The sequence below is a fragment of the Odocoileus virginianus genome, chromosome 17 (genome assembly GCF_023699985.2).
Source record: "Odocoileus virginianus isolate 20LAN1187 ecotype Illinois chromosome 17, Ovbor_1.2, whole genome shotgun sequence".
In the NCBI taxonomy this organism is placed as follows: domain Eukaryota; kingdom Metazoa; phylum Chordata; class Mammalia; order Artiodactyla; family Cervidae; genus Odocoileus; species Odocoileus virginianus.
In genome coordinates, this window is record NC_069690.1 from 51,126,265 (window position 1) to 51,137,175 (window position 10,911).

General features: G+C 47.1%; 1 protein-coding gene and 1 non-coding gene across 4 annotated transcripts; one reads left to right on the forward strand and one right to left on the reverse strand.

Moving 5' to 3' along the window:
• Window positions 1–2,195: 2,195 nt before the first annotated feature.
• On the reverse strand, window positions 2,196–10,705 carry BIRC5 (baculoviral IAP repeat containing 5). Of its 3 annotated transcripts, XM_020889020.2 has the most exons (4): window positions 10,520–10,705; window positions 10,078–10,187; window positions 8,447–8,564; window positions 4,437–4,670 (listed from the first exon to the last, which is right to left on the reverse strand). In XM_020889020.2, exons 1-4 carry the CDS (start codon window positions 10,628–10,630, stop codon window positions 4,581–4,583), a joined length of 429 nt encoding a protein of 142 aa, XP_020744679.1. In that variant the 5' UTR covers window positions 10,631–10,705; the 3' UTR covers window positions 4,437–4,580. The 3 variants fall into 3 exon arrangements, with proteins under 3 accessions (XP_070335968.1, XP_020744679.1, XP_070335967.1); XM_070479867.1 differs by lacking the exon at window positions 8,447–8,564 and having other exon boundaries at window positions 2,196–4,670; XM_070479866.1 differs by lacking the exon at window positions 4,437–4,670 and having other exon boundaries at window positions 4,773–8,564.
• TRNAE-UUC (transfer RNA glutamic acid (anticodon UUC)) lies at window positions 9,097–9,169 on the forward strand. The gene has a single exon. It is a non-coding gene; the product is annotated as a tRNA-Glu (tRNA).
• Window positions 10,706–10,911: the final 206 nt, after the last annotated feature.

Here is a 10,911-nt window from a genome sequence, read left to right on the forward strand (position 1 = left end):
CAGACGGCCGCCCACCAGGCTCCGCCATCCCTGGGATTCTCCAGGCAAGAACAATGGAGTGGGTTGCCATTTCCTTCTCCAACGCATGAAAGTGAAAAGTGAAAGTGAAGTCGCTCAGTCGTGTCCGACTCTTCGCGACCCCATGGACTGCAGCCCACCAGGCTCCTCCATCCATGGGATTTTCCAGGCAAGAGTACTGGAGTGGGTCACCAGTGCCTTCTCCGCAGCATCAGCTACACTACAACTAATCTTACTGTGTTTGGCAGAAAATGAACCTCCCTCAATTGCCCTTCCCTACACGTCAGCTCCACTCAGCATGCATTATGAATTCATCCTAGGAGGCTCTCAAGACACCATTCTAGCCAAAGTCAACCCTACTAAAGGGCTCTCAAATGGCTGGGGTCACAGCTGGGAAGCGCTGACATACAGGGTGGCAGCCACGTGACCAGCCGCTCTCATCCCCCAGGGCTCACAGGCCTAAGAAGGGCTCATCATGGCTGCCTTGGATGCATGAGCATCTTTCCAGTGAGTCCAGTGACTGACAGGCTCTGCTAAGAGGAAACGGGAGGAAGCCACCCCTCCCCCGCTTCACAGAATGCACTTGCTGTCCCCAGAACGGACATTCCTGTTCCTCCACCTAGCACATCTTTTCCTTTCTTGTCTACTGGCAGCCTCCTCATTCCTGGACAAGCAGAATGCTTCAAGAGTTCCTCGTTGTCTCCTTGCTGCTCCTGTGGACACACACAGACATTAGGTGACCTGCATCTTCCCACCATTCAGAGAACAAGGAGCCTGTGAGCTCCCTGCAGACCTCAAGCCCTGGACGCAGCACCCAGCAAACTGTAAGTATGCAAGCAAATGGACAGATAAATGTCACCACCCTGGGCATCAAGTGGAAAGCCGCCACAGAAACCTAGACCCCAGTTTGGTCCCAGTTAGCTGAAAATTGACTCAAATGCTGGAAGCTGAGCCAGTGCAGAGGAAACCTACAGTTCAGCTGATTGACTCTACTTTAAGGCTAAATTCACCCAGGGCAAGACAGGGACTCCCCTGCAATGGAAAGCCTGGCTCAGAGCTTGGGTTGCACCACTCACCTCTCAGCTCAGACCCTAGGTGCTGGAAGCAAGTCCAGACATTGTACCGTAGTTATAACTGGGAAAGCTGGGTGAAGAGTACACAGAACCTGTTTCATCTTTACAACTTCCTGTGAACCTTAGTTCAAAATAACAAGTTAGTCTGGTACGATGAGATCAATGGAATGCTCAGGAGAAAGGTATCAGTTCATATATGTAGTGAGAACCTCTGAAACAAAGTTGTCTGAAAAACGGAATGGGGACGGTTTACTGCACTGGCCCCCTGGGGCCAAGCTGTTGCCCATAGCCCCAGCCCCCAAGGCTAGGCAGTGTCACTAGTGAGTGAGGGACCAGCTATGGGGTCAGACTTCCTGGATTCAAATCCCAACCTGAATGCTTTCTACTTATGTGATCTTGGACAAGCTATTTCATCTCTTTATAAATCTCCACTTTTGCATCCAAAAAATGTAGTTAAGATCCCAATAGACTTTACTGGCAATTGTTAACTTTAAGTGAGTACAACCTGCAAATGGTCCACATCCCAAAGGGGTGCCAACCTGCAGGCAATGGCTGGCTGGTGCTCCATCTTTCGTAGCACTGAGGATGGAGGATCCCCATTCCCCAGGCTGTCCACTGGCTCTGAGCTCGCCATACCTGACAACTCTCACCACCAGTTACAACCCTTCCAGACTCCCACTGACTTGAAGAATCAGAGAGGCAGACACATATTTGAGAAAGTTGAGGCTGTTGCCCTTAGTAAGGGCCTAAAGCTTCATTAATGGATGTCTGGTAAACTTTCTGGACATTGGCAGCCATTAAAGCCCAGTGATACGTTTTTAGAATATAAGTTTCTAGAAGAGGAAATGTGTAAGATGGTCTGAGGGGTCAGTGCCAGCTTAGCCTTGCCTCACAGCACAGCCTGAAAACACAAAGAACTGCAGCATTACCCATCGTGCAAAAGAAAGAGAGCAAAAACATTTTCTCAGCTTCTATACAATGCCAGTTTGTAAGGATCAGTTGTTACTCATTTACAGATTGGCAAAAATAAGCAGCTGAGATGAATATAAAGGCTGAAATGCTTTTTTTCCCTCATAACAAAAAACACCGCAATATTCTCCATACTTGGAGGGAAAAATTAATTTTACTGAGATATGGCAGAAAAACATGTCCGAGGTGCGTTTTTCATAGCTGGTTTATACATGGAATGAGTCCAGACGACACAAGCGCTCTGGTCTCAAGTGGCTCTGGCAGAGGAGCCCGAGGCTGGCTCTGTCACTCTCCAAGGACTCACCCCTCCCCCACAAGCACTGGGGTGGGATCAATCAATTGGCAAGCTAAGAAGGGACCGCCATGAAAAGCCAAAAATATTTAAGAAAGCCAGTAGGGTCTGCAGTGTTTCAAATGAAGTCGTTTTTACTCTTCAGCAACTACCCAGATGACCCCCAGAGGTTCCAACAGGACAGTAACAATCCACCCTGCAGCTTTACTTCATGAAGGATGGTGAAATAAAATCTATCATCTGAAAATCAGGCCTCAGCCCTGCGTGAGCCAGCCTCGGGGAGGAGAGGAGGAGACCGCTGCGGAGGCAATGCTGTGGCGAACATGGCGCAGATGTGGAGCAATGGAGACACAGCCAATCAGGGCTGACAGATCGCCTGCACGGCGCACCAAGTCCCCACAGCTCTGAGCCAAGTCGTTTAGAAGGGATTCAGGCCACTGCATTGTTCTTGCAGAGGAGCAGCCAGTGTGCGCCCTCCAGCTCAGCAGGGCTGGCTAACCGTGCAGCAATTTCATGACAGTTTCGGCCAGATATTTCCTGTTATCTTACTTCGTCTCCAAATCCACCTAAAGTTCACACTGGTGTCCCCAATGACTAAGAAAGGCTTTGTGCTCACTTTTAACTATAATTTATCCTGTTATGCAAAATAGTAATTCAAACAAGAAAACAACACTACAGAATCTTAGGAGGGGCTGAGGGCTTTGTCCCAACTCCTCTTTACATGAAAATCCTGTTGCCACACACACAAAAAAAGCCAGCTGAGGCTGCACAGACTCTAGGATCCCCGCATCACTGGTGAGGAAACTGCAGCTCCAATTCAATAGGCGCCAGGCCCAAGCCCACAAGGCAAGCACCCTGTTAGAGGGCAGAGTTCAGGGCTGCAGTGGGTGTTCCACATGCTTTTTTTCACAACTGCTCCAACTCTTTGCTTAGTCTGCGCTGGGGCTGAAACTCATACATCATCGCATTTATGATCTTGCAAGACTGAAAAGAACATTAAAAAATGCCTTTTTTTAAAAAAAGTTTCCCCCAAAGAGGTTTTGCAATCTACTTTTTAAATTAATTTATTCCTTTAGGAAGATTCACAATTGGAAAGACAGGAGAATGATCAGTTGCCTAATGCACATCATTAATGGAAAGTAGGTATCTGAAGAGTATTAATACTTAAGACCATGAACTTCTTCCTCAGATTTTTCATCCCACCCCTGTGTGCCCCATCCAACGGATGACAGCTGGGCCACAGCGGGACCCCCCAGGAAGAATCCTGACTGTGTACTCTGCTATCCAGAAGCAGTGAGCCAGGCCTCTGAAACATTCCTTTTCTGCATGAAAGACCTCCTCGTCTATTGTAGAAAAATGTTGCAACCTTGCCACAAGCGATGGCAGGAGAAGTATCTTCAAGCTGACCTCAAAGCAAGAAGCCAGTTCTACTCTCAAGACATCAGTCCTTCTGCAGCCCCCTCACCAAGTCACACACACTACAGTCATGGAAAGGGCTCTGATACAGATCAAGTCCAGAGGAAGAGCCTGGGGTCTAATCCCATGGCTACCCCTGTGAAACTGAAAATCACAAGATGGGATAGTAAGGAACCCCTAACATACAGGGCACTTTCAGAGGCATGGCAGGGATGGGCCGTACAATCTGTCTGGGAAGAAGGGAGCTGCTGTGACACCACAGTCCTGATGGGGTAAAAGAGATGGTCACAGGACCTGCACAGACATCAATGTGAGATAATATAGGACATCTGGAACATGATAAGTACACACCATAAATGCAGATTATTATGCAAGTGAAACTTAAAATGGCATTCTTAATCCTGTTTGTCCAGTCATAACAGACCTATGATCACATTCACGCATCACATCTCAGCTGGACAGCCAGTCACCAGCTTTGTGAAGCCCAAACATGTTGCTGTAAAAGGGCTCTACCCATGTGAGCAAACGTCTCCCCTCACCCTGCTAAGTCCAGGAAGCAATAAAACGAAAACTACCAAAGAGAAGAGACAGGGTCAGTTACTGTACTTAGCTCCAGCTATATAACAGAAGTAGCCCCTGGCACCAATTTCAAGAAAAAAAATAAAAAATACAGTTTAAATATTCTAATTTCAAAATGTTGACATTCTGCTTTCCTAAGGCACAGTTAAGAGGCTCCAGAGAAAAACTGGCAACGCTGAGGGGTGCGCCCTGGAAACGACGGGTCTGTGTCTCTGTGCAGTGACAGGGAGGTGTCACTCCAAGGCTGCCAGCTGCTCAATGGCACAGCGGACTTTCTTTGCAGTTTCTTCAAATTCTTTCTGCTTACTGTTGGTTTCCTTTGCCTGGAAATAAAGAATACACATGTGAAACTGAAGCTCTACGCATACTCGGATAGGGATGCCCAGCTATGTGGGGTAAATATTCTCATTCACATCAACTGCCTCTTTCTTTTTTTTCTTTTTTGGCCACACCATGCAACCAGGGATCAAACCCTGGCTCCCAGGCCTAATCATCAGACTACCAGGGAATTCCCCTCAAATGCCTCTCATCTGAGTTTGCTTCATGATAATTGTAACAGAAGACACTGATAGACGGCTTCGCTCATACCGTACCATTCTACCTGCTCCACACACGCGAGCAAGCTCACCACTCCATGTCCCGTGAGGTAGACGTCACCTTTACCTCCATTATACAGAAGAGGAAGCCGAGGTCCAGAGTACCATCCAGCTCAGGGTTACCCACTAGTCTGTGGCAGAGCCCTGATCTTCCCAATACCCTACATTGCTTCTGAAGCTCCCACAGAAAATCCACAGCCCTCCTCTCCTCCCCGTCGAGCATCAGCTTTCTCCTCAAACAGAAAACCTGCCACCTGCGGTTGTTCTTTGAATCTGGCTTCCAATCTTTCATTCTGCCAAGTGCTCTCTCCAGGGGGACAAATGATAATCACGTCAGCAAATCCAGAAAGCTCTTTCCCAAACTCACTCTACTTAATTTCTCTGCCATGTTAAAAAACAAACAATAAAAAAAACAATTAAAAAAATAAATAAAAAATAAAAAACAAACAATAGGTTTTTATTGGGTTAAATAAGGAAAACAATAGAGGTAACTTTTCCCAGAAGACGGTGGTGGATGCAGCAGGAGCACAGAGCACACGGTGTGCTCCCGGGTCAGACCCCAAGCCCCAGCTCTTCCTTGGCCGCACACCAGCCAGCCCCCAGTCAGTGGTCCTTTCAACTGACCAGCAGCATCTCAATCAAATATGGGGTCTCATTAATTCAGAGCATCATGACAGACAACACTCGTTCCTTGTTTTCAGTATTGTAAATGGCAACATGTAATTATCTCACCTGGATAAATGTGTCTTAAAACTGTATACTGCAATCCCATTGCTAATTTAATAAATGGTTTAAAAGATCCATTCCCAACCTTATTTCCTATCAGAGAACAGACAAGGTCTGCATGCCAGCCCACCTCCAGGAGTGATGGACTCTAGATGGTTCATCCTGGAGCTCTAGCAGGAAGCAGATGAGCCTCTGTTACACCCATTCTCTGCACTTGGCTCTGACCCCAAACCTTACTGTCCACATCCACTCACAAGCATATGCCCATAAGGAAACAAGAGGACCTGAATTTTTGTATCAGGGATATATTATTTGCAACAAACCTCACAACTGGGTGTCACTTTAGAGCAGCCCTATCCAACAGAATTTTTTGTAATGATGAAAATGTTCAGTTGTCTGCACAGTTCAATAAAGTAATCACTGGCCACATGTAGCTACTGAGCAGATAAAATGCCACCAGTGAAACTGAATTTTATTTCATTTTCTTTTTATTGGCTGCACCACAAGACTAGTAGGACCTTAGTTCCCTGACCAGAGATCAAATCTCCGCCCCCTAGTAGTAGAAGCGCAGAGTCCTAACCACTCCCCCATATATATACATTTAAAAATGATCTGGAAGGAAATACACCAGTTAATGCTGATTACCACTGGCATAGGGGTGAAGCTTTTGGTTCTTCCTTACAAAAGCTTTATATTTTATACTGATAGTTTATTTAATAATTAAACAAGGTAATAAAAACAAATGCATAGATTTTAAAGTATTTTGACTTGAGGAGAACAAAAGAGCAGTTGCAAAATGGAAGCAAACCATTTTCTTCCAATCTCCCCACTTTTCTCCTGGGTGTTTCCACCTGGTTCTGGTCTGGTTCTGCCCCCACTGCTGACACCCCGATAAGGGAGGCCCAGCATCTCCTGGGTCTCCTCCTCCAGTCCTCCTAAGTCACCTCCCTCAACAGGTTAACCACCTTCCTCTATCAGATCACAGGATCACAAGCACTCAATTTTCTAGGACTGGACTGTGACCACTGTAGTGTCTGTCTTTCTATTTGTTTCAACTACCAAAACATCTTTGTCTTTCTCAGAGCTCCAAATCTGGCTGCAGTTTCACTGTTCTACCCCTTAACATTCCTCCCATTTGCACAGGCGTAGCTTTCCCACAACTGTTCCCAAAGTACACAAGCTGGTCTTTCACTTTGAACAGGGCTGGCAAAATACGCCCTGTGGGACACATCCAATCAGCCCATGGCCTGTTCTTAACCCAGTGGCTAAGAATGCTTTATGCTTTTAAATATTTGTGGGAAAAAAATGAACACAGAATAATTTCTAGGGCTTCCCTGGCGGTCTAGTGGTTAAGAATCCACCCTGCAAGGGAAACCAGTTCGATTCCTGGTCCAGGAAGATCCCACACGCTGAGGAGTGACTAACGCCATGGGAGACAACCACTGAACCTAGAGCCACAAGAAGAGCCACCGCAACAAGGCCCACATGCAACTAGAGAGCAGCCTGAATCTGCTGCAGCTAGAAAAAGCCCAAGTGCAGCGACAAGACTCACCACAGCCAAAGAATAAAATGGATAAGTAAACAAATATTTTCTTTTAAAAAGGAATATCTAACAGAAACTCTGTGGCCCATGATGGCTAAACACTTACCCTCTGTGGCACTTGGCAGAAAATGAACTGACCCCTAATCTCGAAGGCCCTCTCTAGCCCTCATCCTAATTCCAACACGGCAGTTCCCAAAACCTCCATTGAATACATAGCTTTACTGACCACTGACTTCTCGCTTCTTGAAAAACTTTTCGATTTTGTCCTTAGCATTTAAAAGTACCATATTAGACAGAATTATGTATATTGATCTCTAAAAAAGAACATGACTTTCAAGTTGAAAAGGATCTCAGAAACCATGGGGTCTATCCTCCATTTTACAGGCAGGAAACTGTGATCAAGACTGGTCTAAATTCACAAAGTCTGTGACTGGCAGAGACAAGTGTTATGTCTGGACTCCCTGCCCAGGGCTTTGCTAGAAAGAAATTGAATACCTGAATATTTATTCTTCGTAAAGCTACCGGATTTAGCACAGAGAGGATGCTCAGTTAAATGTGAATATCTTATAAATAAGTAATTTTTAGTAAATACCCACACAAAACGTGAGATATATTAAAAAATTATTCCTTGTGTACCTGAAATTCAGACTTAACTGGGAGTCCTGGTTTTCTCTGGCAACCTTACTTCTCTACAGCCCAGGTTGTTTGGGAGCTGCTTCTTTATGGACTCATGGTTTCACTCTCCCAATAACCTAGTTTACCTGTGCAAGAGTCAAAGTTTGCCTGAAAAGATCCCTTCACGGTCTAGTAGGACTGGCACTTCTTTCTCCCAATACACATAATGCCCCTTCCGGACACACTGTCTGCTCTGTGGCTCCAAACCCTCTGTTCCCACCTCTGCTAACACATGAACACACTCCATATAAATGAGCTACCATCTCAGCTGTCACTGAGGCAGGAACGCCAGCCTAGCCCTCACACGTCCCACCACCAGAGGTCACCACACACTGAGGGCACCTCTACTCAGGGCATGCATTTTTTCTGATTGCACAACCCCAAGGTGACACTCTAGGTCATATGCTTTTCTGTCCTTTTACATCTTCACACACACATCTGAGGGGTTGATAAAGTGCTGAGGAACAGCATCTATGCAGTGTTTGTGAGGGACTGGGAGTTTAGTACTAAAGATGCTGAACAGGATTTGCTCTTGGTTCTTATTTCCAGTGATACATACGATTTTGTTCTTGGTTCTTTCTTTATCCAGTTTCAAAAATTCACTGAGGGTTAATTCTTCAAACTGCTTCTTGATAGAAAGGAAAGCACAACCAGATGAATGCTTTTTATGTTCTTCTCTAGAAAAAACAATACACGAGTATGTCAACAGAAACAGTGAAGTTGAGGGAGAGGAGTTCATTACCACCAGTCTCCCTCCCCACCTCAGAGACACACGTTGCTCTGCTTCAGGAGCAGAGAATGAATTCTGAAGTGGATGCAACCAGTGCTCGGATCCACATTCCCACACACCTCATCTCAGCATCTTCTTGGTTTGTGGACACTCCCCATCCCCATCCTATGGCTGGTATATTCTACCTGGAGTCCTTTAGCAAGCAGTAGGAAAAGTGTTAGTGTAAATCTAAAGGTACCACATGTCAAAGCCCTTAAAATCGTCCAGGAATCATTTGCAGTTATCTCATTTTATTGGACTTATTCCGTAATCTATTGGTTCAGAGAAGGGCACTACTGACCTGGTTTCTCCAGGGAATCCTTGTGCCTGTACGATCTACCTGGTTTCTCCAGGGAATCCTTGTGCCTGTACGATCATTCTCTCCAGTGGGAATTATCCCTGCATAGCAGACAGCACTAGAACCAGAACAGTCTGGGGACTTCCTGGTGGTCCAGTGGTGAGGACTTAGCACTTTCATTGCTGAGGGCCCAGGTTCAATCCCTGGTTAGGGAACTTAAGATCCCACAAGCTACTTGGTGCAGCCAAAAAGAACAAAAAACCACAACAACAACCCAGAACAATCTAGAAGAAATACACAGCCACACAAATTCCAAGAGGACAGCCAACAGTAACTATAATTTGAAAACATTATAGCACTTGGAAATTCACTCCCAAGAATACAACCAGTATTTCTCCACTGATCCCTGGTATGATCACCATGCCATCCCAGTCAATACTGGGTCACAAGAGCAAATATGTTAGAAAAACAGTAATACTCTTCCTGCCAAGAAGAGAAACAACTCCAGAGATTCTCTAAGGCAAAAAAATTCAAGTTGTGGAAGCTGCTGATTCTGACGGGAAAAAAAATGGGAGGGGAAAAATGGGGTACTACATTACAGGAAGACAGCTGCTGTCTGTATGAATATATGCATGCACGCAGACACACACACACACACAAACTAGACGCAAAGAACAAAATCCAAAGCAACACTGAGTGTACTGCTTTAAGGTGTGGTTTTTCTGCGGTATGAATGATGGTCCAGATAATAAAGTTTCAGATTTAAAAACTCTAAAACAGGAAAGGCACCTGGACAGCTCTAGGTCACAGCAGGATCTGCTCCAGTATTCTAACTTAAAAGGTATCAAGAACCCACAGGAAAATGCCTTTCTTTAACATCTATCCAGAAGGATATTCCGCCAAATCGGGTTGGATTAGGTTGAAAGCATCTCCAAGGTGCCAGCAGCAGAATCACCCATTACAACAGCTGTTTAGGGCACAAAGGAGGTTGGAAAGCTGAAACTCTTTCACTAATCCTTCAAAATTCAGGGGTTTTTTTTTGGAGAAGCCCAACACAAAACAAAAGGTCTCGATGGAACTGGGGCACCCAGGAAACCCAGTGATGCCGGCCTGCGAGACTTACATAGGGTCGTCATCTGGTTCCCAGCCTTCCAACTCCTTGAAGCAGAAGAAACACTGAGCCAAGTCGGGCTCGTTCTCAGTGGGGCAGTGGATGAAGCCTGCCGCGGCCATCTGCAAGGGAGAGCTCAGCTCAGGCCCCAGCGCGGAGGGAGCCCATAGAGGGGCCGGAGCCCGCGGGAGAGGTTGCCCCGGGCCTGGAAGCCCACAGTAGGCTTGGGGCCCAAGGGAGAGGTCGCCCCGGGCCCGGAAGTCCACAGAAAGACCGGAGCCCGAGGGAGACGTCACCCAGGGCCTAGAAGCCCTCAGAAGGATTGGAGTCCGACGGAAACATCGCCCCGGGCCCAGAAGCCCACGGAAGGGTTGGAGTCTGCGGTACCGGTCGCCTCAGGACGGGGGCGCGACTCTTAGGGCGAGGAGGACCTGGGGACTCCGGGAGGTCTTACCCGCTCCGGGGTGCAAGCGCAGCCCTCTAAGAAGGGCCAGTTCTTAAACGTGGAGACGCGGTGGTCCTTGAGGTAGAGCTGCCAGGCCGGGGGCAACAACTGGGCACCCATCCCGCCGCCGCCGAGCGGTGCTGCGATTCAAATCCGGCGGTTTACGGCCTCCGCGAGGCATGACGGGAACGCGCCTCCCGCTGCCTTCTGGGAAATGGGAAGCTGTGTGGCGCGGGGCATGCTGGGAGTCGTAGTCCTCTCGCCGCGTGGCTCTGCAGATGCTCAGCCGCCACCGAGCGAACCCCTCCCCGTGGCTTACTTACATCCCAACTACTTGCTAAGAGTGGTGGGAAGAGAAGCTGGGGATGTGCTGAATCCTCCGTGATAGTTTCAAGGAGTTG